This window comes from Anabrus simplex, chromosome 7 (genome assembly GCF_040414725.1).
Source record: "Anabrus simplex isolate iqAnaSimp1 chromosome 7, ASM4041472v1, whole genome shotgun sequence".
In the NCBI taxonomy this organism is placed as follows: domain Eukaryota; kingdom Metazoa; phylum Arthropoda; class Insecta; order Orthoptera; family Tettigoniidae; genus Anabrus; species Anabrus simplex.
This window is the reverse complement of record NC_090271.1, coordinates 12,098,153-12,125,290: the sequence shown is the minus strand read 5'-3', so window position 1 is coordinate 12,125,290 and position 27,138 is coordinate 12,098,153. Positions and strand designations below refer to the sequence as shown.

At 42.1% G+C, this 27,138-nt stretch overlaps 1 protein-coding gene across 4 annotated transcripts; it reads left to right on the top strand.

Moving 5' to 3' along the window:
- Positions 1 to 1,771: 1,771 nt before the first annotated feature.
- LOC136876859 (Krueppel homolog 1) lies at positions 1,772 to 18,828 on the top strand. Of its 4 annotated transcripts, none has more exons than XM_067150616.2 (2): positions 1,772 to 2,119; positions 15,431 to 18,828. In XM_067150616.2, exon 2 carries the CDS (start codon positions 15,457 to 15,459, stop codon positions 17,272 to 17,274), a length of 1,818 nt encoding a protein of 605 aa, XP_067006717.2. In that variant the 5' UTR covers positions 1,772 to 2,119; positions 15,431 to 15,456; the 3' UTR covers positions 17,275 to 18,828. The 4 variants fall into 4 exon arrangements, with proteins under 4 accessions (XP_067006717.2, XP_067006716.2, XP_067006718.2 ...); XM_067150615.2 differs by lacking the exon at positions 1,772 to 2,119 and adding an exon at positions 14,901 to 15,102; XM_067150617.2 differs by lacking the exon at positions 1,772 to 2,119 and adding an exon at positions 15,114 to 15,263.
- The last annotated feature ends 8,310 nt before the right edge of the window (positions 18,829 to 27,138 follow it).

The window sequence follows — 27,138 nt, the reverse complement described above, 5'->3', positions numbered from 1 at the left end:
ATGACCGAGCTCGATAGCTGCAGTCGCTTAAGTGCGGCCAGTATCCAGTATTCGGGAGATAGTAGCCGCTTCCTTCCCACTCCTAGCCCTTCCCTGTCCCATCGTCGCCATAAGACCTATCTGTGTCGGTGCGACGTAAAGCAACTAGCAAAAATAAAAAATAAAAATAAAAATAAAAAATAAAATAAAATAATGCGTATTTGGTTGAACATGTTAAGTATGCGCGCTCCGTTCTGCTTACCTCCTGACCGGGCGAGTTGGCCGTGCGGTGAGGAGCGCGCAGCTGTGAGCTCGCATCCGGGAGATCGTGGGTTCGAACCCCACTGTCGGCAGCCCTGAAGATGTTTTTCCGTGGTTTCCCATTTTCGCACCAGGCAAATGCTGAGGTTGTACCTTAATTAAGGCCACGGCTGCTTCCTTCCCTCTCTAGCGCTTTCATATTCCATCGTCACCATATCTCTGTCGGTGTGCGGCGTAAAGCAGACTGAAAATACGAAAAGTCACCTCTCTGCCGTTCCAATTTCACATAAAACTGGATCACGTGAAATTACGTGCTTCCCAGTTTTAGAAATATGGACTTTTCTAACCTGATCGAATTTCGATTAAAAATGAACTATTTCACACTGAATGTTGTTCTTCGTCACCAAACATAACTTTTGTCTTTATAATAATAGTAATAACACACTGAATGATTGATGCCAAGATTTATTATTATTATTATTATTATTATTATTATTATTATTATTATTATTATTATTATTATTTCTTCGTTTAGGGACCACGTCAGTTCAGCCCCTGCATTCGTCTCAAGTGTTGTTCTTTTCTCTCCTGGGTCCAAACCTTCACTGTCTTCAGCTTCGGCTTTTTCTGGAACCTACAACGTACAAGCGGAATACGCTCCTAGATATCTTTCTCAACTTATTATTATTTCTTTCTTTTTGATATGTTTACCCTCCAGGGTTGGTTTTTCCCTCGGACTCAGCGAGGAACCCCACCTCTACCGTCTCAAGGGCAGTGTGTGTCGGGGAGATAAAACTGAGAAGGAGGACCAGTATCTCGCCCAAGCGGCCTCACTTGCTATGCTGAACAGGGGAAGATTGGAAGGTACAGGGAAGGAAGCGGCCGTGGCCTTAAGTTTGGTACCATCCCGGCGTTTGCCTGAAGGAGAAGTGGGAAACCATAGAAAGCCACTTCGAGGATGGCTGAGGTGGGAAACCACCTCTACTCAGTTAACCTCCCGAGGCTGAGTGGACCCCGTTCCAGCCCTAGTACCACTTTTCAAATTTCGTGGCAGAGCCGGGAATCGAACCCGGGCCTCTGGGGGTGGCAGCTAATCACGCTAACTACTAGAGCACAGAGGCGGTCATTATTATTTTTATTATCATTATATTATTATCATTATTATCAAAAGAAAGTATCACGATTTAATTTTCCATGGTGTGATTTTCGTCCTAGTCTGGTAAAGTTTATTGTTGACCGAACCGAAAATCTCGCAGCGCGCTACTGCTGTTCGCCCGCTTGCATACCAAGTGCACTCGACTCTGCACGCGCCGCGTACATCGAGAAAGCCAAGTGAAAGGCCTCCACGTGCTGCTTCTAAACGCGTTACCGGCCCAAATTGTAGGTCGTTCATGCCTGGCGCAGGGAGGGCAGAGGGGAACGAGATGGCCCTGACTCCCTCGGCACGGCACGGTCGCTTCGGGCCACTTCGGATACGCTCGTGTCCTGTCGGTGCGTGTAGGAGGTAAACATTACAGAGTCCGGTGGCCCAGCTGCTGAGGCGGGTCGGTCGAGCTTTGATCCTCATCGTATGCTTATATTATAAGTGGGTTTTACTACGTCAAGTTTGGAGAGACAGTTTATTAGATAATCCTCCCCTCTACCCGGCAGTGACAATGTTCACAGTGGTGTCTCTTGTGGAAAATTCGGAAACTGTCGTTCGTCGGAATGTCAGCGAAATTCTTGTGAAAATTTAAGTGAAAATTCGATATAATTTCCGGAAATTTTTCAGGTGTGAAGAAAATAAGAGATTAATTATTATAATAATTAATTTGTCGATTACAATGGACCTGGAAAATCTTACAAGCAGGCAAAAGCAGTGAGCTGTCGCAACTGAAAGGTGAGTGAGTGAAAATAAATATTTTCCAAATAGTTTGTGCAGTATTTGGTGTTGAGAGCATAGTAAGATAGGTCAGTTCGTCAAGTGTCAGACTGCGAACTGAGTGACAGATAGCTACTGACCAACCTCACTAGGAGCAGTCGACCTACTTTAATTTTTCATGGTACTCTAGCAATTATGAATGCAGTGTTGACAACATCCTCGTTCCATTTGGAAGTGATCTTGTGGAATAATGGAAAATAATATTGTAGTATTTCATAAAACCGGTGGTGAATGTTTTAAATGGATAATGACTCGCGTTATTCAGGCGGCTGTAAATTATTAATAGGGGCGTGAATATATATATCTTTTTTAGAAGTGTGTAAGTAATATTATTTAGAAGTGATCATTTTTCTTAATTCGGAGTCTTGAGTGCGCGCCCCAGAGTGATGTAATGTGACATCCCTACCGCGAGGCCAGTTGCACGAGGTCGGTGATCGCTGTAAAAACTTCTCCGAGCTCCACGTGGCGGCGTTCACTATAGCTTTCAGCTCTTCTCGGGCTGGACTTCGCAGCAGAGCTGTTCGAGGATCCCTAGTGAGTCGCCTCCTAGCCTAGTGGGCTGCTTGCGAGACGCGATATTCAATCAAATTGCTTTCCAACCCTTGGCCAAATAGTCATTATGTTACTTGTCGCACGTAATGTCTCCCATGTAATGAGAAAATGCATGATTGTGTTTAGATTTTTGAGTTTGTTAATTAATAAGACCTGGCGCAGGTCAGGGGAATGCTCTCGCGATATTTTCATGTGACAATAGAAAGTCCTTATTCAATGCAATATCCGTGACCTATATTTGAACCGAACTTTCACGATTTATGATCCCGTTAAATATTAGTGTCAAATCCGCCATTGTATTTAGGGTTATTCTACCTGAAAGAAATTGAGAATTCATTCATAATTACTCCTCAAGTACAACTGTGGAGAAATTATTTTAATAATTTACACGTAAAATTAGTGAAAAATACTTTTATCTTCATCTGCAGTCTTGTGAATGAATTGAAAAATACCGAGGAGTTGGGTACGTGCTTTGGTTCACGTACCTGTCAGCCTGTATTCGGGAGATAGTGGGATCGAACCCGACTGTCGGCAGCCAGGCACACCTTACTTAAGGCCACGGCCGCTTCCTTCCCAATTATAGTACTTTCCTATCCCATCGACACAGTCAGAGCTATCTATATCTATAAAAATCTGAAAATCATGCAATATCCTTTGTTGCAGGACCTTTTCGCCTTGTCATGCATAAGCCTATGCAGCTTTACGCTGCCCCTATCTTTTTCAGATCTTGGATATTCATAAATTTGTGTTTTTGAGTAGGTCACCGAAGGGTTGGTAATACACTGGTGAAATAATGATGCGAAAGGTCTGCGAGAGTAAATTCCAGAAAGGCTACATTATTGAAAAGCACATAACAGTGAGCGAAATGTAATTTACACGTATTATATGTTTCAAATTAAGTGAGATTAACTGTCCTGTAAGCCCCGATTCCAGTCCCACTTAAGGGGTCTTGCGAGGTCGGTAGTGATTGCTGTAAGAGGAAGTACAACTGCACAGCCATCATCACAGAAAAAGTGAAGGATAGCGACGAAAGAAAGGGAAGGGCGTGGGAATAAAATAAATTCGCAGGTTCGATCGTGGCTTTGCCCGGTGGTATTTGAAGGTGAATTTACTGGCACGTAAGAGAACTCGTGCGGACTAAATTCCGGCACGTCGGCGTCTCCAAAAACCGTAAAAGTAGTTAGCAGGACATAAAGCAAACAACATTATTATAAAATACATTCGAAGCCTCGGAAACCTGGGTCGGAAGGTTACGTAAAGGTCCCGTGGTTGAGACCCTCTCTTGGAGCCCCTTTTAGTCACCTCTTACGCCCCCGGTCATAGGGTCGGGGGGGGGGAGGGTGATTCTTTCTGTACGAAACTCGTTCATCTTCACTCCCGGGTCAAGACTTTATTTATTTCGAATGTCGTTCTTGTAATGGCAGGTGTAGAGTATAACTATGGAGACCCGCCATTAGTACGAATTGTAGTCGCAAGAGAGAGCAATCTGGCTGCTTCCTGCTGGTAAACTTGCCTGCCTCGTGTCCCTTGGACGAGAGATATTTAGATATAAGGAGGTTTAAAGCTTCCACCGATAGCCATTGTAATTCAGCGAAGTTGTTTTGATCGTTTCGGTTCCGGCTGTGATGGAAATATAACTGCCTCTTCATATTTTACAAGAATTTCTTCAAATCTTTCGAGAAATGTCAAACTCGGGCGTATTTTGCTAGTTACCAATAATTATTTCTATCTCGGTATGCAGGATGAGGAGACCGCGTTCAAAGTTCAGGCTAACAGTAAATTTCGTAAGGCTACAAACTCTATGGACGTTTAAGATACCGTTTGCTAAAACAAGAGGAAAGGCTTGAACTCATTAAACATTTATTAATGTCCAGCTCCAGCCGGGTTCGGGCATTTATGATACGTCAGCTTCTGCTCTTTCCGCCGTTCTTTCTTAATTCTGCTCCATTCCTTCTTCTCTTAGTCTCTTCCCCTCCATCATCTGTTTCCTCCTCATTGTTGTTAGACTATGTTCCGTCATTCAACTTTTGTACTAAACTTTACTTCCTGATCTCGCCTTTTCTTGTCGCTGCTGAGCACAGCCTTGCAATTTGCATTCGTTCGCTCCCTTTATTCTTATTCAATTACTAGCTTTCACCCGTGGGTTTGCACTTCGCTTTGTGTCCGTTCTAGGAATTATGAATTCTGCAAATTCTATCAAAATGTGCTCGATAATTTTTTGCAAGTTGCTTTACGTCGCACCGACACAGATTGGTCTTATGGCGACGATGGGACAGGAAAGGGCTAGCAGTGGGAAGGAAGCGGCCGTGGTCTTAATTAGGGTACAGCCCCAGCATTTTGCCTGGTGTGAAAATGGGTAACCACGGAAAACCATCTTCAGGGCTTCCGACAGTCGGGTTCGAACCTTCCATTTCCCGAATACTGGATACTGGCCGCACTTAAGCGACTGCAGCTATCGAGCTCGGTAAGATATATATATATATTAGAAACGGTAGAACATGCAGACACTCTCTGTAGTGAAAGAGACTTCCTCTCTATACACCGTTCTCATTATCAATAACTGGACGTGGGAAAATGCTTGTATGATGTTAAACAATAATTATACGGATGTTGTAAGCATTACCCATTTTCACACCAGGCAAAATGCTGGGGCTGTACCCTAATTAAGACCACGGCCGCTTCCTTCCCACTGCTAGCCCTTTCCTGTCCCATCGTCGCCATAAGACCAATCTGTTATAAAATTATCTCACTTAGTATGTGGTTTAATTCCTTGAAGCTTTATTATTTTTATTTTTTTACGATTTCGGTTCATACATTTAGCTGTTTTATGGACCATAGGAACAGTAGTCGCGGACTTCATTTGGAATATAAATATCTTCAGGCTGTACGCTGTATCCCAGATAAGCTACTATATCCTCTGTACTATTCTCCCTTGCTTGTTTTTATCACCTCTTCTCTAGTTCAGTTTGCAAACGTTCTGGAGAAAAGGTGAGATTATTCTCCATGTCTCATTCCAGCAATCCTCCATTCCTCATCGCCCTAGAGTTGCAAGAGACATGCTATAGGCAGTTCTCCTGCGTTAGATAGTTCACGTACTTCGGCGACTTCCATTGATCCTCTTGAGTAAAGAGGACCTCACTCCTTTTTTTAAATGATTTTTTTAATACAATTTGCTTCACGTCGCACGAACACAGACAAGTCTTACGGTGACGATGGGATAGGAGTGGGAAGGAAGCGGCCGTGGCCTTAATTGACGTACTGGTGTGAAAATGGGGAATCACGGAAAACCATGCTTGGAACTGCGGGCAGCGAGGTTCCTTCTTTCAACCTTTGGAGCTCCTTCCCTTAACTCCACCCAGACTGTTTATTGAGTATTCAGCTTTGATCCGCAGCTGCTCTGCTATCAGCTGGCATGGTGTTATTTCTCGTTGCTTTCCTCACCGATCTTGCAAAGCGCACCCTACGAGCGACATGTTCACATCATTCATAAAAGGGACTGGCTGAATAAGCAATGGTATTAGGTACTAGCGTCGTGTGGTTAACTGCCTCTCTCGGCGGCCGGGTTCGATTCCGGGCTACGCCAAGATATTTGAGAAGTGGTGCGAGGACGGGCTTTTAGTGGTGCCGGGGGAGTCCGATGACAAGTTCCGCTCACCGGATGCAGGTCATTTGACCTGTGCGTCGTGATGAGCATGAAATGATGATGAAGACGACACATACACCCAGTCCTTATGTCGGAAATTAACCAATTATAGGTAAAATTCTCGACCCTGCCGGGAATCGAACCCGAGACCCCTGTGACCAAAGGCCAGCTCGCTAAGCCATGGAGCCGGAGAGCCTCGGGAGGTGAACTGAGTAGATGGGGATTCGATTCCCACCTCAGCCACCTTGGAAGTGTTTTTCCGTGGTTTCCTACTTCTCCTTCAGCCAATGGCACCTACAGTGACTTAAGGCCACGACCGCTTCCTTCCCTCTTCCTTGTCTATCCCTTCCAGAAGCACCCTGTTCAGCACAGCAGGTGAGGCCGCCTGGGCGAGGTATAGTACTCGTCCTCCTGCCCAGTTATAAAATCGACTCAAAGTCTCACGCTCCAGGACATAGCCCTTGAGGCGGTAGAGGTGGGTCCGGGGGGAGGACTAACCCTGGAGGGTAAATGGGTTAAATAATAAATTACTAACATCACTGATTCCTCAGTCACTTTCATATCGTCAAAGCCAAGCATGTTCCAGCCGTACCAGAAGACAAAGGTCTCGCCAGCAAATGCACTCATAGGATATTCATTCTGAGGTTGGTGGCCATCTTCTCTCTAGCCAATGGAGTTTGCAGAATATCGTCGGGGATGGGGACAATTTCTGTCCGGTTGGCTAAATATTCAGCGTACTAGCCTTAGGTGCAAAGGGTCCCGGGTTCAATTCCCGACCGGGTTGACAATTTTTTTTTCGCGTCTGCTTAATTCCCCTAGCTCGGGAGCTGTACGTTTGTGTTCGTCTTAATATATATCTTCAATTACATTCAACACATCACACTAAAAACCACTAGACGCAGAATACTCGTACATGCCTCAACAGGTTAGGCACGTCGCCGTAAATCTACGCTGGCGGGGGGAGTTTATTGAAGTGGAATTCACTGCTATTTCAAACATGTTTCCTAACAACACTGCTACCACTATTGCTGGTCGGCTTCAGCAAATACATGTTTATTGTCTAATATCTGAACATTTACAAGAATTCAAGGAAGTAGTATATTATTATTATTATTATTATTATTATTATTATTATTATTATTATTATTATGGTCCGACTCTTTGGCTGAATGGTCAGCGTACTGGCCTTTGGTTCAGAGGGTCCCGGGTTCGATTCGCGGCCGGGTCGGGGATTTTAACCTTCATTGGCTAATTCCAGTGGCCCGGGGACTGGGTGTTTGTGCTGTCCCCAACATTCCTGCAACTCACAAACCACACATAACACTATCCTCCACCACAATAACACGCAGTTACCTACACATGGCAGATGCCGCCCACCCTGATCGGAGGGTCTGCCTTACAAGGGCTGCACTCGGCTAGAAATAGCCACACGAAATTATTATTATTATTATTATTATTATTATTATTATTATTATTATTATTATTATTATTATTATTATTATTATTATTATTATGCTATTGTTTCTGGTCGGAGGTGTTACTTTTAATGTAAGAAACTAACAAACATTAATGTAAGAATGAACTGAATTTTTATTATTATTATTATTATTATTATTATTATTATTATTATTATTATTATTATTATTATTATTATTATTATGTTATTATTTCTGGTCGGAGGTGTTACTTTTAATGTAAGAAACTAACAAACATTAATGTAAGAATGAACTGAATTATATTTCTATTAAAAATGAGAAGTTCAAAAGTGGGGGTTAAAATCATCCCTCTTCCTTTGCGTTGTGCACAGTTATTTAATTATTCTGTCCGCCATGAATTGTATTGTTACTGTTACACTGACAGAATTCGCACAGCTTATCGAGCGAAAGATCAGTCCACTGAGAAGCATTCAGTCTTTACCTCCCTATTTATCCCTACCTCTGCACGGTAACAAAGATTAGTGTGTGATAACTGGGACTCTAAAAATGGTCAGCCTTTCAACTAGGTGGAGTTACGAACCATTTACTATAGGCTCTACTGTTCTCCTTCGGGTAGGAAATCAAATTATTGTAATATTTAGATTAGCCCTCGTTCATTTCTGATGTGGAGAAGCGACGCTTGCTGGAGTCGTGTACGGAACTGAGTGCATAACAAAGAAGTGAAAAGGTCACTTCCAGTCCCAGGCAATGCACGTATGATCTTTTAAACAAAGCTGCGAAATGGTGCGTTGCTCTTATACCACTCTTAAAATTCGATGCAGTTCCGGGAATGGAATGTATTGTTTTACAATGGGCAAGACTTGCGACTTATCGGAAAATAAAATTAGGGTCGGAAAAAGAAAGACAAGCGCCACAATAACACTCCCTAGGCCTCGCAAACCTAATACCGACGGAGTAGGAAGACAACGAGCGTTGACTAAGAGAGGTCGGAGAGAGTGAGGAGCTCGGAGTCCGTGGTCGCCACTTCAGGTGTCGCAAGGTGTGTTGTCCTCAAAAGAAACTAGATGGAAAATGTCGTTTTCTCCCGTTATGCAGGCTACCTGCACGACTTTAGCTGCACCATAGGTTCTGTGACTGTCGCGAAACTTTCCCTCTGTCTTCTGTAATGTACTTCTTAGAAGCTGCAGTAGTCTTACTCGAAATCAGTACATCGCATCAGTGATGGCAGCACGTCAGTGCAAGACTTATTATTGACCTCATGCACATGCGCACTTCCTTTAGGCGGAAACGGGAGTTTGTTGGACGTTCCTGGTAGGGGTACGTTCGGTAGGCTACTGTACCCGGAACGTGTTGAGCTACGGGTTTTAGATAACCACCCTCTGTATGGCTCCGTGCCTACTGCTGGCATTTGGTCTGAGATTTTAACATCCATTGCTTAATTCATCCGACTCAGGGACTGGATGTGAGTGGCATCTTCAACCCCACCCTCACAGATGCGCAGTTGGCCGAAGGCCGGCAACTCAAAGGACGTGCACCAAGTCTCTCTGGAGACCATACCCCGGTATTATTATTATGTCCGGCTCCATGGCTTAATGGTTACCGTGCTGGCCTTTGGTAACACAGGTCCCGGGTTCGATTCCCGGCAGGGTCGGGAATTTTAACTATAATTGGTTAATTTCGCTGGCACGCGGGCTGGGTGCATGTGTTGTATTTATCATCATTTCATCCTCATCACGACGTCCAGGTCGCCTACGGGCATCAAATCAAATGACCTGCATCTTGCGAGCCGAACTTGTCCTCGGACACTCCCGGCACTAAAAGCCATACGCCATTTCATTTCATTTTATTATTATTATTATTATTATTATTATTATTATTATTATTATTATTATTATTATTATTATTATTATTATTAGCCAGTCCTGTGATGTAGAGGAAGCGTGCCTGTCTGTTCAAGGATTTTAATTTTGTTGTGAGGAGGAGGACGGGGTTCACTTGAAGCGCACAGATGAGCAGTGTTTGCTGTGGTGTTAATAGGTCTACAGCTACGCTATCGTTCATTTTACGGCAGAGTAGTTTAAAGTTTAGCTCAACCTCTACCGAGATCTAATCCAAAGAGTGACCCCAACCCTGCCCGGCGAGATTTCCTATGATCCGTCTGAAGTTCCACTGCGTCCCGCATTACGCCATTGTTTAACCGTTGGCGTATTTATAGGACCAGCACGAGTGTCAGAGCCCTGCTAAGAGGCTCATAATGACTGGATGTATGGTGAGTAGGAGATTTCTCCGTGCTTTTCTAATTTCATTTCTTGGAAAATGCTAGGATACTGCCTTGCTCAAAGTCACTGCCAGTACAACTTGTGTGTGTGTGTGGACTTACCGGTTGCTTTCCATCAGTTAAAGCAGTACTCAAGAATTATACTTTTTTATCTTTTGTTACCTAATGGGATTTTAAGAAGCTGCAATTGTTTTGTGGAAATGTGCGTCCTACTAGTTAAAGGCGCATTCAGGTACAGTATGGCCATGGGATTGTACGAGACTTCCAGACCTGAGATGAAACAATGGAACCTACAGATATAACGTTTCTCAGGGTTTGGAGAGTTGAATTAAATTTTAATAGAAATAAAATACGTTCAACATACAATTCTATGCTCCTATTCTCCTTTTAAGTTACTGTAGGCCTATATATGCTGTTTATGAAGTGTCATTTCAAGAGTTTTTATAAAATTCTGTTGGCTGAAATTTAATACATCTATGATTCCTTTCTCGACATGATGATTATAATATTCAGTTCTTTTCGGAAATTATGAAAAAGCTTCTAGGTGTGGCGGATAGTGGCTCTACTTCATAGTACGGTATTTTTGATTTGTGTCCACCCTTTTCCCGTTTGGTCGGTTATGAAGTGAGGTGAATCTTCGTAGCGAGTTTTTACGACCGGATGCCCTTCCTGACGTCAACCCCATCAAAGGAGTTACAGTAATGGGATGAAATGAATGACGTGATATGTGATGGTAGAAAGGGAGAGAGTGAAAACAGGTGCCGGCACATAGCCTACTCCTGTTGAAGGGTTTGCGAGGTTTGCGACTGAATGCAGTCTAATGATTAGAACCACCAGCTCCCCTACCCTGCCGGCCAACATTCTGATGATTTTTTTTTTCGGCCAACGAGACTCGAACTAGCTAACTACCATGACAGACTTGGCACGTTAACGATCACGGCTAACTGGTGGGACATCTAAACCAAGTATGTTTCTTTTTATAAATTCGGAAAGCTTGCAGGTGTGAAATTTGGTGCACAAGGCACTCAATTTGAATGTAGTGTAGTTTGCGCTTGTTACTGTTATTTCTCAAAAAATACCTAAGAGTCTTTCAAATTTTAAGTCTTTTTAACGTCATTATACGGAAACGTAATCCGATAATCTGATCTGTCTTCATGACTGTGCCGAAACTGGTTGTAATTAAGTGTGAGACGTAAGGTTCCTATCGAAGTAGCCTTGAATTTGCGATCTTCCAAATTAATTTTGACAACGTAAGGAGATCAAAATAAAGTACGGAATGAAAATTGAGTGAAGGAGTTGAAAAATGTGAGGATTGAAGAGCGACTTGTAAATGAATATTCAATATAAGATGTATTGCGCTAAATGAGGTTTGCACAATTCAGCGAACATTTACATCGTCCTTTTCTTCTGAAATAATTTGAACAAAATTATATTTTCGTAATTGCTTCCTTTCATTGCACTACTTACTACATGCGTGTCAACGTTGTTTATGTAGGCTATACTACCTTCCGACATTTCATTGATGTATATTATTTATAAACGTATTTTTAACGTACTTTTTCCGGATTATAGTGATGAATTCTGATTTTTAAAAACTCCGTGCAAAAATGAAATAAGAATAGAGCGGGATGTAGAGAAGTTAGACTCATGCAGGTTCTGTAGTTATTTTTAGCAATTTAAACAGCTAAGTGTATGCTTGAGAGATAAACATATTAAGGTGTAATCTTTAACTACTGATGTTAGTAATTTTATATTTTACATTTATCTAACATGAATTTTACCGTCTGCTCAAATTATTGTGGTTTCTTACGACTTATCGACCCAATGAATCACCTTGTTTATTATTGTTGGATCGGTAGTGATCACTGATTTAAGGGCAAGTATCCTCTCTTAACACTTGAGACGAACAAGTAGGAAGTACGACCCTTTAAAGGATTAATGTATCGGCAAATTAAAGGGAAATACGCCCGAAGGGCGAGAAAGGGCTCCCTTAGCGTCGGGGTCCTAAGAGAACAGGAGTTCATCAAAGGAGGTTTGATAAACTGCTGTAAGAAAATAGAAACAATGCTAGGCTCAGCGTCTAAGGACAGTCACCACCACACAGTACTCCGTATGAGAGTCAGTGCTAAGGTAGTGAAAGTTTCTCACAAATCCGTTCTTTTATAAACGATCTCTCTCTTGAAGGTTAAAGGTTCTCTTTCACTCTTTACTTACTCGTAAGGTAAGGTGTGCCCTGTCCTACTGTGTTGCCATCCTCAATATTTCTGTTCCAGGTTTTTTACTCGTAACTCTTACTAGGATCGTATTTTCAATCCTCTGTAGATTTTCAACTAACTATCTGTATAGGTCATTGAAATAATGCAGTTTATCAGACAGTTCTCTCCTACAGTCACTAGACTTCAAAAATTATTTAAAGATCATAAACTTATTTTTTATGTACTGGTTCCGAATTTTAATGGTAAAGCTCCTTTATCTTTCTAAATCTTTTTGTCTTTATGTAAACTAAAGCAGAAAGGGTACAGAAACCAAAAATGAAATGTTATGCGTTTAGAAATCGAGATCTGGGCGGCGCCAAAGTAGCCTACATTTTCTTTTTTACGTGACTGGTTTACTGTAGACCCTTGGCTTCAGAGGAAGTGCCTAATATGCTTTCCTTCGCTAGTCGTACAAGCACATGGAAGGTTTTCTGCGACGCAAGAGCTGAAAACAGCTAGGAAGTGGCCGTGGCCTTAATTAAGGTACAACCCCAGCATTAGCCTGGTGTGAAAATGGGGAAACCATGGAAAACCATCTTTAGGGCTGCCGACAGTGGGGATCGAACCCACTATCTCCCGGATGCGAGCTCACAGCTGACCTCACGGTCAACTCGCCCGGTCCGTGCACTTTTAGTAATGGCAAAAGTTTCAGAGGAATTACATTCCAGTTGTGTTTTGAGCAAGAGTATTCGAGACCTGGCTGGAGTGTTCAGCTGGCATGATCAAAAATACTGATTTACTTGGTACAAACATAAGCGTGTAAGACAATGCACGTGAAATCATTACCTGAAGTCATAATGTAAATATAAAATATTTTGATTAAATGCACATTTCTGTGAGAGTTTTCATCTAATTTGTATATATAATATCAGAATCTTCGAATGCTATATAAGTCTAAATCCTTATGCAATTGTTTAGTTATTATACATTGAATCAACCCTGTATAAATGTTGCATACATTTCTCATTACGAAACGTGGTATACGCACTGTATTATCACAGTCTAGCCCAGCTCCATGGCTAAATGGTTAGCGTGCTGGCCTTTGGTGACAGGGGTCCCGGATTCGATGCCCGGCAGGGTCGGGAATTTTAACCATCATTGGTTAATTTCGCTGACACGGGGGCTGGGTGTATGTGTTGTCTTCATCATCATTATCATCATCATCATCATCACCACCACCACGACGCGCAGGTCGCCTACGGGAGTCAAATCAAAAGACCTGCATCTGGCGAGCCGAACCTGTCCTGGGATCTCCCGGCACTAAAAGCCATACGCCATTTCATCACAGTCTAGAATTACTATACTACACGTGTACAATCATTCCAAGCCGTAGGAATATCTTCCTGGGCCGATGACCTAGATATTAGGCCCCTTTAAACAACAAGCATCATCATCAATATCTTCCTGCAGTTCACTGACGCATTTCGTCACGTTCACCGCCTTTATGATTGTTTTTGCTGCTTATCTAGGAGCAAAACCTTTCGAAAATCCGCGTGGTAGCAGAAATAGAGTGGGATGTTCGTATAAACTAGAACAGAATACCGATAGACATATTTCAGCGGTATATTATTCTCACTAGTAATAATTATGTCACTGATAATAATTACTAACTTATGTCCGTAACGCTGTGAGAACATACTGTTCGCAAGATCTTCTCATTTCTGACATAACGAACACACTCCTTCGTAAACTTTCATCATTACTCCGTCTCTTACAATGTTCTATTTTACGAATATTTCCAACCTCCATAACTTCTAAATATTCTTTGTCAGCTATGTTAAAAATATTCGATGTCATCTATGTTAAAAATGTCGTGGTGATCATCAACATTAGTTTCCATTCTTTCAATGTGTGCTTAATGGATACGTTGGATATTTTTACCACGATTATATTACTGCAGACTGACACTAAAATAATTATACAACGATGACTCGTTTCTCTTTCGTCACTCGCTGTATAAGCGTTATACAGCAGCGAATAACTATAGCAGATGTACACACGTTTTATTAGTAGGTGGTGGTGGTGATTATTATTTTAAGAGGAAGTACAACTAGGCAGCCGGTATAAAAGTTATACACCGTTCAGTAGTACGACTTGTTACTCTGACAGATTGCATGTCAAAGAGGCGAAAGTAACTCAATTCACAGAAGTCTTTAGAATCAAACGTAATTTTTCCTTTCGTCCAACTTTTTCGTGCTTGCCATTGTATCATGTTATCGTGCATGCGCGAGCGGCCAGGCAAGCAGGCGCGGGATACCCCCTCCCCTCCCCTCAGCACTGACCTCTCCCAAGCCGATCTCACTCAGTCCTTCGGCTCGCCCGCACGTGGAGCCGCAGCGAGCGAACTCGCTAAGCTAGAGACGCTCCATGACGTCACTCGGTGACACCGCCAAAAACTGATGTATCTGCGCATGACTGGGTGAAGAACCCCCCTCTCTTAATATTTTTTGGGCCCGCCACTCCCCCAACATATCAGGCAGAGGGCTACCTTGACACGTGCTGTGGGCCCGAGAGAGGGGACTGTAAATAACAGGCTGGTACAGTAAACAGTGCGAACCGACCAGTCCTCTGTTGATCTACTCTGGAGTGCTCATTCAGTAGGCGAGGTGCCGGCAGCATTGTCGGATGTCTTCTGAGAACGCTCGTCAGATACTTCATTTGTGTTATCACACATACCACACACTCTTACTTTACAATCATGGAGGATATTTGGGAAAAAACGCAAAAGGAATGGATTAGGAATCTTTTGCTCGCGTATAAACCGAATACTTCAACGGGTAAGGATTAGAATATAACAACACATTATTTTTTATAAACACAATTTAGCTTAGAGATAACAACTTTATTTTAATTTTATTTACACAACACTATTCTACACTGTGAAGTGAGTGAAGGGGCAGTTTTTCTTGTTGGATAACACGTCGGAACTGTGTGTTGTGTGAGTTTTCTAGTCTCAGATTTGGAAGCATTTTTAAAATTTCTAGCTTTCCTTTTGAACAGAATTGATTTTTCAATCACACGTTAGTATGACTGTGTCATTTGTTTATTTGTTGTGAATATTCTGTTGGAACGTTGTGGTGATTGAAGTGTGCTTGTTGGTTGCAGAGAATCTGTGGAGTCAAGTGTCCGAAATGGTAGGATACTTCAACACCGAGCTGTCACCTGTGAAGGGTAGCCAGGACGCCGATTGCACCATGGGTCCCCTTTTGGAGGTTCCACACGACGTTGTAGAGCGGGTGCCAGGAGACGGGAGTGCTGGTGCCAATGAGGCTCCTGTGAAAAGAGTCGTGTGTAGTCCAGATTTGCCCGTATTTTCTTTAACTCAGGCATTCGTGGAGGCAGCTGCGGATTCTTCAACTGTTCAGGATGATAATAACAAAGTGTATCAGTGTTCGTTTTGTCGCAAGACTTTCCCCCAGAAAAACACCTACCAAAATCACCTGCGATCTCACGGTAAGGAAGGCGAGGATCCTTATCAGTGCAACATTTGCGGTAAAACGTTTGCGGTCCCCGCGCGATTAACTAGACATTATCGGACTCATACAGGCGAAAAACCATACCAGTGTGAGTACTGTAATAAATCATTTAGCGTGAAAGAAAACCTCAGTGTCCATAGGCGCATCCATACCAAGGAGCGGCCCTACAAGTGCGACATCTGCGAACGCGCTTTTGAACACAGTGGTAAACTACACCGACATATGCGTATCCATACAGGTGAACGGCCGCATAAGTGTGCGATCTGTGCCAAAACTTTTATTCAGAGTGGTCAGTTAGTTATCCACATGAGGACACACACGGGTGAAAAACCCTATGTTTGTAAGGTGTGCAGTAAAGGTTTCACGTGTTCCAAACAATTGAAAGTGCACACGCGCACGCACACCGGGGAGAAACCTTACACGTGCGATATTTGTGGAAAATCGTTCGGTTACAATCACGTGTTGAAATTACATCAGGTAGCGCACTATGGAGAAAAGGTGTACAAGTGTACCATTTGTAACGAGACTTTTACTTCGAAAAAGACAATGGAAATGCACATTAAGAGCCATGCTGAACCTTTGGCGGCGCGTAGTCCTCCGCCAGCGTCGGGAAGTGACAAGGAGAACAAGGGTGACAGTGACTATGAGCCACATCCAAGTTCCAGCTCCAGTGAATGTGATGTTATGGAAAGACGAGCACCTTCTGTATCACCACCTACCGTCCTTACATTTCCTCCTCAGCAACATGAACCACAACAACTACCTTCTCCACCTCAACTGTCTCCTCCCCTCCAACAGCAGCTACCGCCACAACAGCAACAGCAGTTACAACCCCATCCTCACATGCGTGACTGGTGTTATTACCTGTACCCTCGCCTTGAGCGATCCACCCCCTACTCTCCCCCAGCTCAGGCTGGCGTTAATCCCGTGCTATTGGCTGCTGCCGCTGCCGCCGCAGCTTCTGAAGGCCGAAATCTGTCTCCAATGTCCACTCCTGAAGACGATGACGACGATGAGTCATCCCTCAGGAGACCGCAGCATCACCATCATCAGGAAGCACAACACCCAGTACCTGCCGAGGAGATGAACGAGTACTCGTACGCGCGGACTGAACCTTCCACTATCGCCCTGCCAGTCACGGAGCCGCCCGTCTACCTCTTTCCTAAACCTTTGGCGTCCATGCAGCGCAGAGCTTCCCCTTACAATCTACCGCTGCCACCACCAGAGTACCTGGAAGAACCACTGCCGCTCGCTCCAAGCGCCAGTCAGCAGCTGCTGACGCCGCCAAGTAGCAATCCTGTGAGTCCGTCTTCGTCACCCGATCCGCTGGATCTTGCAGGTGCCGGCAGGGAGGTCCTCATCTTGCCGCCTCGTAAACGGTCGAAAATGATACTCAAGTCCATGGAGACGGCGGCGCTAGAAGCGTCGCTCGTTCGTTACAGCTCCGTCATTCACTATGCGAAGGCATCATAATGATAGCAGGCGGGGAGCTAAGCTGATCTCACAGGCTGACTGACTTTCTTTGACTCTACACCTCTAATAGTCTGTGATAAATCTTCGGTATTCAGGTCTATCTGCGGCAGCTTTACTGCCTCCAAACGAACAGGGCACGTGAGACATAAGCAATAACATGAAACACTAATGACTCCAGAAAGTGTAAGGGAAATCCAGGTAAACATCATCTTCCCATCGTTCTTGTGGCACATTTTCTATCAACCTCCCCGCTGTTAATTCCTCAAATGTCTTTTCAACTCATCAAATCACAATCATCTTTTGTTACTCATCGTTTTTAATGACTTCCTTTCAGCTTCGTAATTTTTGCAGTGGTTTTTGAATGAGCTAATTGAAATGCAATGTGCCAATATTTTTGTCCTCTGGTTAACTGTCTGCTATAGATGTTAACTTAATATCCAGGTGCCTAGCATCGATTGTGCATTTCTGTTTTTGATACCACGCACAATGTGAAGTCCTCTGTGTATAGCTAGTGTATTAGAGACTGGCAAGTTCCTCAATCATAGTAACGATGCCGCAGAATGAATGAGAAAAGTGCCATTTAGCGAGTAATGAAACGTTTTTAGATGGACACTGTAGCTAGTTTTAGATATTATATATTGTAAAGAATAGTTCAGGGAAAAACTACGGAGTCTTTATGTCATCAATACCTCTTGTCATAGTCGATAACTACTTTCATTTTACTCAGAATCTAGGTCATTCTTACCAAGTACAAATAATGCTTTAATGTGTTTCTTACTCGGATGTTATCACTGGAATTCGTTTTTTCGAAGAGAACAAGACAAATGCGAACCTTTCCTCCAATGTTTGTCTTGCTTTTACCTCATATGTTGAAGTTTGTAAAGAAGATTTTTTTATATTTATACAAAAATATAGTTGACTGAAATGTTTATGGTTACTTTATCATCTATTAGAGAGAAAAATATTTCCAAAGATGATTTAAAAATATATAAAATAATTAAATTTTTAGTGCATTTTTCTTTAACAGATTTGAAAATATTTTATTTTTTAAGTCACTGATCTACATGCTCCTAACCACTGGCGATAAACATACTCTGTTTGCTACTGAACACTTGTTATACGGAGAAAGCTTCTCACACGTGAAACGTTTTGATCCTTGTTCTCAAACCAAATTTTAAAAGATTATCTCTACCTCTATATTACTCAGAGTCCTTATCGATATTATTATCAAATTCCATAATTTATTATATTTTGGAAATATCCCTACTTTGCAATGAGTGCCTATGAAATGTGTCAGAAGTATTTTTTCCTTGTAGAAAGTTTCTGGGAGCAGTCATGTAAAAATTCATGTACTCGGCTTTGTGAGCAAGTGCTGTATTATGGTGTACAGTCGCTTCACTTTTTTATTAAATATATACATAAATATATTGCAGTCTTAAAAATAGACTTATCTGTATAAAATATACCAGTGTACTAGTGTTGAGAAGACAATCTCTATCATCGTTATTCACGGATCCGATGTATATGTAAATAAAATTGCTCAGTATATCGAAATGATTGTGTTAATAACATCATTTATATTATGTAGATATATACTTCCACCTCTTCCCTGACTATGACAGCAGTAGTTAAGAAATAGGTCGCTTTAAAACGTGTTTAAAAAGTCAACTAAAAATTGACTTGAGTTACCATAAAGGTCGATGAATTCATGAATTGGATTGCCACTATTTGTCTTAACTACTGCCAGAGACTTCGGAGATTGTTGTACGTGAGTATCTTCCTCTTTAAACACGTAAGTATAAGTTCAATTATTTAAGTTCTCTCCATATATAGGGACGTATTTCGTGGGTGAAATGAAATGAAAAGAACAGAGCCTCTGGTGACATCATATTGTGTTTTGTGTTGTGTATTTGGTTCTGGTTGTGACTTTGTGAAGTTAGGGCTATTAGATATAGTATGTGAAGAGCACAAACTGGTTTTTCCTTACTTTACTTCCCATCTTTGTAAGTAAGTTACGATTCTGACTGGAGTACAAAAAGCAGCTGGCAATGGCAGAGCGTGAAGGAAGCAGCTTCTGATCTACATGAGGCCCTACTGTTCCGGTTTCTGACGAAATCTGTGGGTAAATTTGTGTTTACAGTTTCAGGTAAGTGTAAGTAGTCATGTTTTCTGTTTGGAGGAAGTTTGGAGATTTTCTTTTGTCCAGGATACTTAAATGGTCGAATAATCGGCTTAGTCGCCTTCTGTTCAGAGGGCCCCGGGTTCGATTGCCGACCGGGTCAGAGATTTTAACTTGGTCTTCTTAATTCCTCTAGCTCGGGGGCTGGGTGTTTGTTTATGTTGACATATCGTCCCTTAAGAAGCAACACCCCGTATCTGACAGTGCTCTTCCTATCCATTATGTTCCTTAGGGCTGGTCACGCCTCTCAGCCAGATATGGGTATGCAGTTCGTTGAGTTAATTTTCCTATGCGCGCGTGTAAAGGAAAATGAACCTTACTGTACCGTAATCTAGGAATGTATGTTTTCATGACACATTTACCCCCTCCTAGAGTATGATGTAATTAAGGCTCATTTTTACTTAGATAAGCACATAGGAAAATGAAGTCTACGAATATTGTTCTGATGTACTGCATACTCATATGTGGCTCGCGGGCATGACCAGACGTAAGGAAAGTATTGGACAGGAACAGCATTGTCAGATACGCGGTATTGTTTCTTAAGGGACGATATTCATTTACACACAACTCATCACAAACACTCACTAGTGAATAGGGAGAGGCATCCGGCCGTACAACTGGGCTCAATTGGGGAAAGTTGTAAGGGTATCTCAGTCTGTACATTCTCGTTTGATGTTATAATAATAATACTTTCGTGTGGCTGTTTCTAGCTTTGTGCAGCCCTGCTAAGGCAGACCCTCCGATGAGGGTGGGTGGCATCTATCGTGTTATTGTCATGGAGAGCAGTGTTATATGTGTTGCAGCGTTGTTGGAGACAGTACAAACAGCTTGTCCCCGAGCCATTGGAATTAAACATTTACGGTTAAAATCTCCGATCCGATCAGGAATCAAACCCGGGGCCCTCTGAACCGAAGAGCACTACAGTGACCACTCAGCCAAGGAGCAGGACCTCGCTTGATGTTGCTGAACCCATATTACTGTTGAAATGACTCGTGTTGATGTGAGGTAAATAGAATGTCGACTGCTAAAACGGAGACAAACATGGACAGGTGTAGCACTGGCCATCTGAGCGTTCGAACCCGGCACAGGGAGGGACCGGCGTCAGTTGGTTGGACAAGTCGGCGAGTTGTATTTGGTAGTGAAATATTTAATAAACAATACAATGAAAATAGTATATGTATTTCTCTATTATTATATTTATTGCGTACCAATGTGGTAACGTCGCTTCTGCAAAGGCAAATCTCCCGGTAATTGTCACCATATTTGTTTTATTCACTGCCCTACACGTTAGATTAAGGAATTAAGAATCACCTTCGGTAACTTCCAAACACTTGCCTATCTTTAGTACATCGTAGTAAAACGGTGCTACTTCATCCTTATCCTATCCACAGATGACATTGTTCGTACTTGATCGAGAAGCTCGTCGTTCGGATTCTGGGGTAAGAATGTCCAATTTTCTTTTCAGAGACAATTTCAGTTGGTGGTCGTGATTATTGTTTTAAGAGGGGAAAAGGGAAATGGTCCGACACTTCGGAAAAAGGAAGGTTTACTACGATGTCCAAAAACTAAGCAAGAAGAAGGTGCGATAATGTCATTTGTGTATCTCATTGTCCTGATCTGTTGAGTCTGACGCGAACTGTAAATTACATTCTTCAATATTCGATGAGTGGCGGATGAGGTAAATAGATATTATAGGCCTCGTAATCAAAATAATCCTATGCATTCAAATTTATTATGGTCTTGTATACAATTTAAAAAGAGCTTCTTTAACCTAGAACAAGAGTTAACCTGAGGAGTTGGTGTTCAGGGTAAGTATAACCCTTCTCTGTTAACACCAATCAAAGGTGGAGAAGAATGGGAGATCCCACGAAGACTTCCTAGACCTCGGAAACCTAATACTGTCAGGGTTGGAAGAGAACAAGAAAGGTCGGACAGGAAAGGCACACGTAAGGGGAAGAAATGTTAGGGTCAGTTAGCGATCACCAAGCCACTGGGAGTAAGGTTCTAAGTACTGTATGTGATTACTTTTATTTTAAACTGAAATTGTCTCTGAAAGAAAAAATGGACATTCTTACCCCAGGATCCGAACGACGGGCTTCTCCATCAAGTACGAAATGTCATCTGTGGGAAGTAGCAGCGGCTGCAAAATGCTCCACCACTGGGCTGAGAAAAGCAGCTGTTGCTGGTGGTGATTATTGTTTTAAGAGGAAAAAGGAAGTGGTGCGACACTACATTTGCAAATGAAGGGGAAGTGCTTGCGGGAACCTGATACTTTGTTGGTTTGAAGAAAACAAGGGTGGTGAAATAGGAAAGATAAAAACCAGGAGAATGGCACAGGTACATGAAGGCAACCCCCCCAGTTGCCACAATTGGCGGTCCAGGGGTAGCGAGCTTGCTACAGCTTATGTAAGGCTGAGTTTGGTTTTGGCCGAAGATTTTAACGTCGCATCCCTTTTTGAGGTGAACATCTCAACTCACGATCGACCGGGATTCGAACTCCAGCCTTCCGGGTGGGAAGCCAGCAACTAATCACGACCGACCTTAACACTAATCAGAGGAAAGATCCGACACTTGCAAGAACGAAGGTATCGGCAAATGGGACTGCCGAGGCCTCGAAAACCTTCGGTGTCGGAAAAGAAGACTCCGCTAGGGGCCCCGTGGCCACCAACCCTCGTTTCCAAGACAGTAATAATGTTATTGGCTGTACGTCCCACTAACTCCTTTAAGGTTTTCGGAGGTGCGGACATTTTGTCCCGCAGGAGTTCTTTTACGAGGCAGTAAATTTACAGACACGACGCTGACGTATTTGAGCACCTTCAAATAGCGTACCACCGAGCTGAGCCAGTCGCCTCTCACGACAGGCAGGGAGTGTGACTCCCTCCCATACCATGCACTCTGTCGTCTGCTAGAATAAAATGGAATGCAGGCAGTGTAGATGGCTCAACAGTAGCTCAAGCCGTCGATAGCTCGAGAGTCAGATATAACATATATGGTCTGTTGTTACACTCGGATGTTTAGAAGTGATCTTTGCTTTTTATTTCATATTATTTAAAGCAGCCGAGAATACCACTTATCAACGGACATTCTTCTCTGTCAGGCCTCAAATATGCTTCGTGAGGAGGCAGTAGCGGGTTGTGGACTATTCACGGAGGTCATCACACTCCATGCTTGTAAGAAATATCAAGTAACGAGTAGGCTACTTCACTCTCAAGCCCAAGGAAAATTTTATAAACGGTGGAACAAATTCATTTCTATTACATTATGAATTTCCAATCGACCTCTTAGGCTGAGTGACCACATTTGAGGGTCCGGGGTCAGTTTCCGGCAATGTTAATTCCTCTGACTCGGGGACTGAGTATTTGTGATCCGTCTTCATTGTCGCACGACTCATCAGACTCTACAGAAATACGCAATAGTGAACAGGTAAGGTTTAGCATCGGGCCTTAAAACTGGACCATATACACGTTGGAAAAACGGCAGAAAAGGAAAGTATTATGAATTGGCGAGTTCCACACAAGAGGAGAGTGCAGGAAACTTTCTCACAAGCTTCGTCATCCCTGCGGGGTGACATGTTTTACTGTCTATCTCTTCTCATACTACAATAACAATGTCATATTTTGAGTATCACCACAAAAATAAGTATAATATTATTAGTTTCAAGTAGGAACTTCGCCGACGTGCCGGAATTTTGACTCGCATGCGTTCTACTCCATACCTGTTCAAAAAGTATCAGGTTTATGCAGAATTAACATGACCGGAAACTGAACACGAGATATTCTGAAAATGCCAAATTTTAACGGTTTTCCGGTGGCTCTGCATAGCGGCATCTTTCTTAACCATTTTCCGCGCGCTTCCAAAACAAATAGTTATGAGGTTGCGAGTGGGTGAAGTACGGTATCTGTCGAGATATCTGAGTATTACGAGCAGCTTATCAACATTCGAACTGGGAAAAACGTTTATACAGAGACGTACGAAACGAAGAAGACGGAAATGCAATCATCAGTGTTGTGGGGGGGGGAGGGGGAAGGCAACAACGATGGTGGGAACCATAAATATCTGCCTGAACCGCCGGTATTATCTCCAAATATTGACACGTTTGAGAGAAAAACTAGCTTTGTAGAGAAAGAAACTTCTGGCGCCTCACGCATCGCTGTTATTTCGTGAATGTTTGACGCACACATTGACACCCTAACCTATCCCCGGCAAATTCAGTTCATTGAAAAGATCAACTCATTGCCAAAGAAAGACACGGTCCGCGAAGGGCGTGAAAATGAAAGATTCCCTAGTACCGTCGGGGTCGGAAATCATCAAGGTGCGTCAGAGAGATAAATGTCTTTATTGGGTTCTCTTACACTAAGATGAAAATGAGGAGTTTGGCACTGGAAACAATGCCAGGACTCAGCTAAAGGCCCCGTGTTCTCCTCTTAGTCGCCTCTAACGTAAAGCAGGCGATACAGTAGCCTATATGTACCCCCGCTTGATTGGCACAATGATACCATAATTCAGAATTTGTCCAAGATGCGAATATAAAAGCAACTGAAAAAATAATATAACTTAATAATAATCGTATGGCCTCAGCTTGTGTGTATAGGCAATTTGCTGCCTGCTTGTCAGTTTCGACAGATTGCAGAGAATTTGATCTATGTTAGGCGATATATGCCTGAATTTTAATTCATTTTGTCGCGTAAACACGAAATGTTGACCCCAGGTTCACCAGGTTTTTGATACAATAGTCGTTTGATATTCCAGTGGACGGAATTTATGCTTTTCCGTGGTGTGCCGTTTTCACACCAGAGAAAGCCCAGAAGCGGTACCTTTCTAATCTTAGTATTTGCCATCGTTGTGTCGTGGGAATGTTCTCAATGTCAGCGTCACGTTAATGAATTGAGCAACTTTATGTTACTTGTGAGGTGACACTTGTGATGATTTGATTGCCTCTACTTTAAATACAATGGACACTAACTGAAGAAAACAGTATTTGCACGCCTGTAACCGTGACTGACTTTGCTGTGGCTTCTGACTAGTCGATATTATCGGTGACCAGAGGCAACGCTCAAGACAAAAAGAATTCGCAATCCAAAAAATATATATTTGCCGAAATTTACAAACAAAAACAGTACGCCAGCACATGTTTATGTCCGATAAAAGAGAACGTTTAGTCACTCTAGAAAACAACTAGATTTGTCGACAAGCCTAGACGGATTAGAGGCTTAATTTACGACTCGGTATGGATAAATTTAGAGGTCTATCGGAAGTCAAAGTAAAGAGTTCGGCTTCTTCCTCACAAGACATGCGTTGGACAGAGATTAGTTCATCAAAGGAGATTCATTACTAAAACTTCGGAACTTCCACAAGTTATCACAACCAAATTTAAAACAAGATATAGCAACACACAAAGTTATTAACAAATAATATTTATCTGTTTGTATGTTGGATGGAAAATGCTCCTAGCGTAACAGTTTTCACTACTTTTGTGCTATAATTTGGAAGACTTGTCAGAAGTACTCATATACTGTATTTAATAATAACTCTGGGTTTTGCAGTCAGGTATAAACTAGTGGAGATATAAGTTTTCCAATTTTCATTATTCTTACCATAGGCAAAATTCTAGTTTGAAGTTATTTTAGGAGCAAAAATATTCAAGTGATAAAAAATCCAGAACTACTTTTAATTCCTGTTCATACTGAAACATTATCTGTAAATTTCACGTGAATCTGATAAGAACTCTGTTTCAAGGATCATTTTGTACATGGCAAAGAGCTGAAATTATTTAAAGCTAGAAAAATGCACAGAAAGACACTTGCTTGGTGCTCTGGACTGTGGGGCTCGCTGGCGGTGCGAGAATGCGAGCTTGCTGCACGTCGATTAAAGCTGCGATGTGCTTCTTTCTCTTTAAAACATCTTAACAATGGATGTTGTCAGTGTACACGAGAAACTGGCAATTTTGGATGCTAAGGATAAGAAAAACCACAGTAACATAGACTACATTACGTAACTGTGGCTTGAAATAGCGATTTAACGTGGAATGCCAAGTAAGTTCAAATTTTATTCAATAATAAATACCTGTAGGAATTATAAACATTTAACCTCATCCTATTTAACTGTGCAGATATGTCATGACCTAAGGTAAATGTTAAGCATTAGTTATTTAAATATTTAATGTAACTATGTTATTGATCCTTTATAAGAGCGCAGGTTAAAAATAGAACTATCTTAAAAGTGCAGATATTTAATGTCACATGAAAATGGTAAACATAATTTATTAATTTTATGAATATTTAATTCTAATGAGGAAAACAGCTAATATTTAAAGAAAGATGACAGACCCTCCGTGGCTCAGGCGGCAGCGCGCCGATCTCTCACCGCTGGATACCGTGGTTCAAATCCCGGTCACTACATGTGAGATTTGTGCTGGACAAAGCGGAGGCGGCACAGGTTTTTCTCCGGGTACTCTGGTTTTCCCTGTCATCGTTCATTCCAGCAACACTCTCCACTATCATTTAATTTTATCTGTCAGTCATTAATCCTTGCCCCTGAGGAGTGCAGCCGGCACAATTCCTATCCTCGCCGCAAGTTGTGGACTTCATTCATCCCATCCCTGACCCGGTCATTGACTGGAAAACAGGTTTAGGTTTTCGAAGAAACATGACAATGCTGTTACACATTTCAAATTACTCGAAGGGCATTTGAGACCAAACAGGCTGAAAGATGTATTATACGTCCATGATGGTCGCTCATCACCATTTAGGTACCAGTGTTAGAAAACTCTACAGTTTCATACAATTGAGTTTTTATGCAACCTTTGTGTTTTGTATACTGTTTTTCAATTTGTATAGTCATATATACAGTATATGCTTCAATACACGTATAATGTGGTATATTCTTGGAAGTTAAATAAAATTACTTCATGCAGCGATATAAGGAAACAGCTTTTTTAAAGGTTGAATAACTTTTGTAAAACTTAAAGTTTACCTCAATGTAACAACGAATTTTTCTTCTGGAGACAGGCAGATCTTAATTTTGATTTTCTGAAGATTAATGAAGTTTTTTTATCAGGATGACCTAAAATGTCAAAGACTTTATTCTGAAATACCGAAATAACTTTTCCGGTTATCTGAGCAGATCAGGACAAATACGTTTGTATTCTGTATCTTGTTCTCTCAGTAAAACATCCATTCACTCATTATTTTCTTATTACCACTGAATCCATAGCTAAAATCGTTAAAATAAAACACTGTTTTCCGTTACAAAACTCTTGTCGTCCTATGAATCTATTTTGGAAGCCTGCTCGCGATCACGTTTCATACAGTATAATGACTTCACGCTCACATCACCAGTAAATATTCGTGCAAGTGTGCACCCAATGTAAACGAACCCTAGACTACCCAGAGCGTAGGCCTTCAGGGCGTAACGCCATTTAGTGCTTCAAATATGGCTTTAGGGCAAAACTGATAACGGAATTTGAAAGGTGAAGAATTGCGGAATTTCTGTGGTTAAAATTGAAAACTCGATCTTTTGGTCACAACTCGCAACATTACAGTCGTACGGTTCTCTCTGTTTGGTGAATTTCAAGTTTCTGGAATTTCAGCTATTCAAATGAAATTAACTACGGGACATCTTCATTGAATGTTGTCTAAAAAAAACCCAACTTAAATATTTTTAAGCGAAGAAGAATTTTAAATCAT

Bases quoted from the DNA above. Each gene is read 5' to 3' on its own strand.
- LOC136876859 (XM_067150615.2), top strand. From the start codon at position 15,024: ATGGAGGATATTTGGGAAAAAACGCAAAAGGAATGGATTAGGAATCTT. The intron at 15,103-15,430 runs GTAAGGATTAGA...TGTTGGTTGCAG, and splicing joins TAAACCGAATACTTCAACGG to AGAATCTGTGGAGTCAAGTG.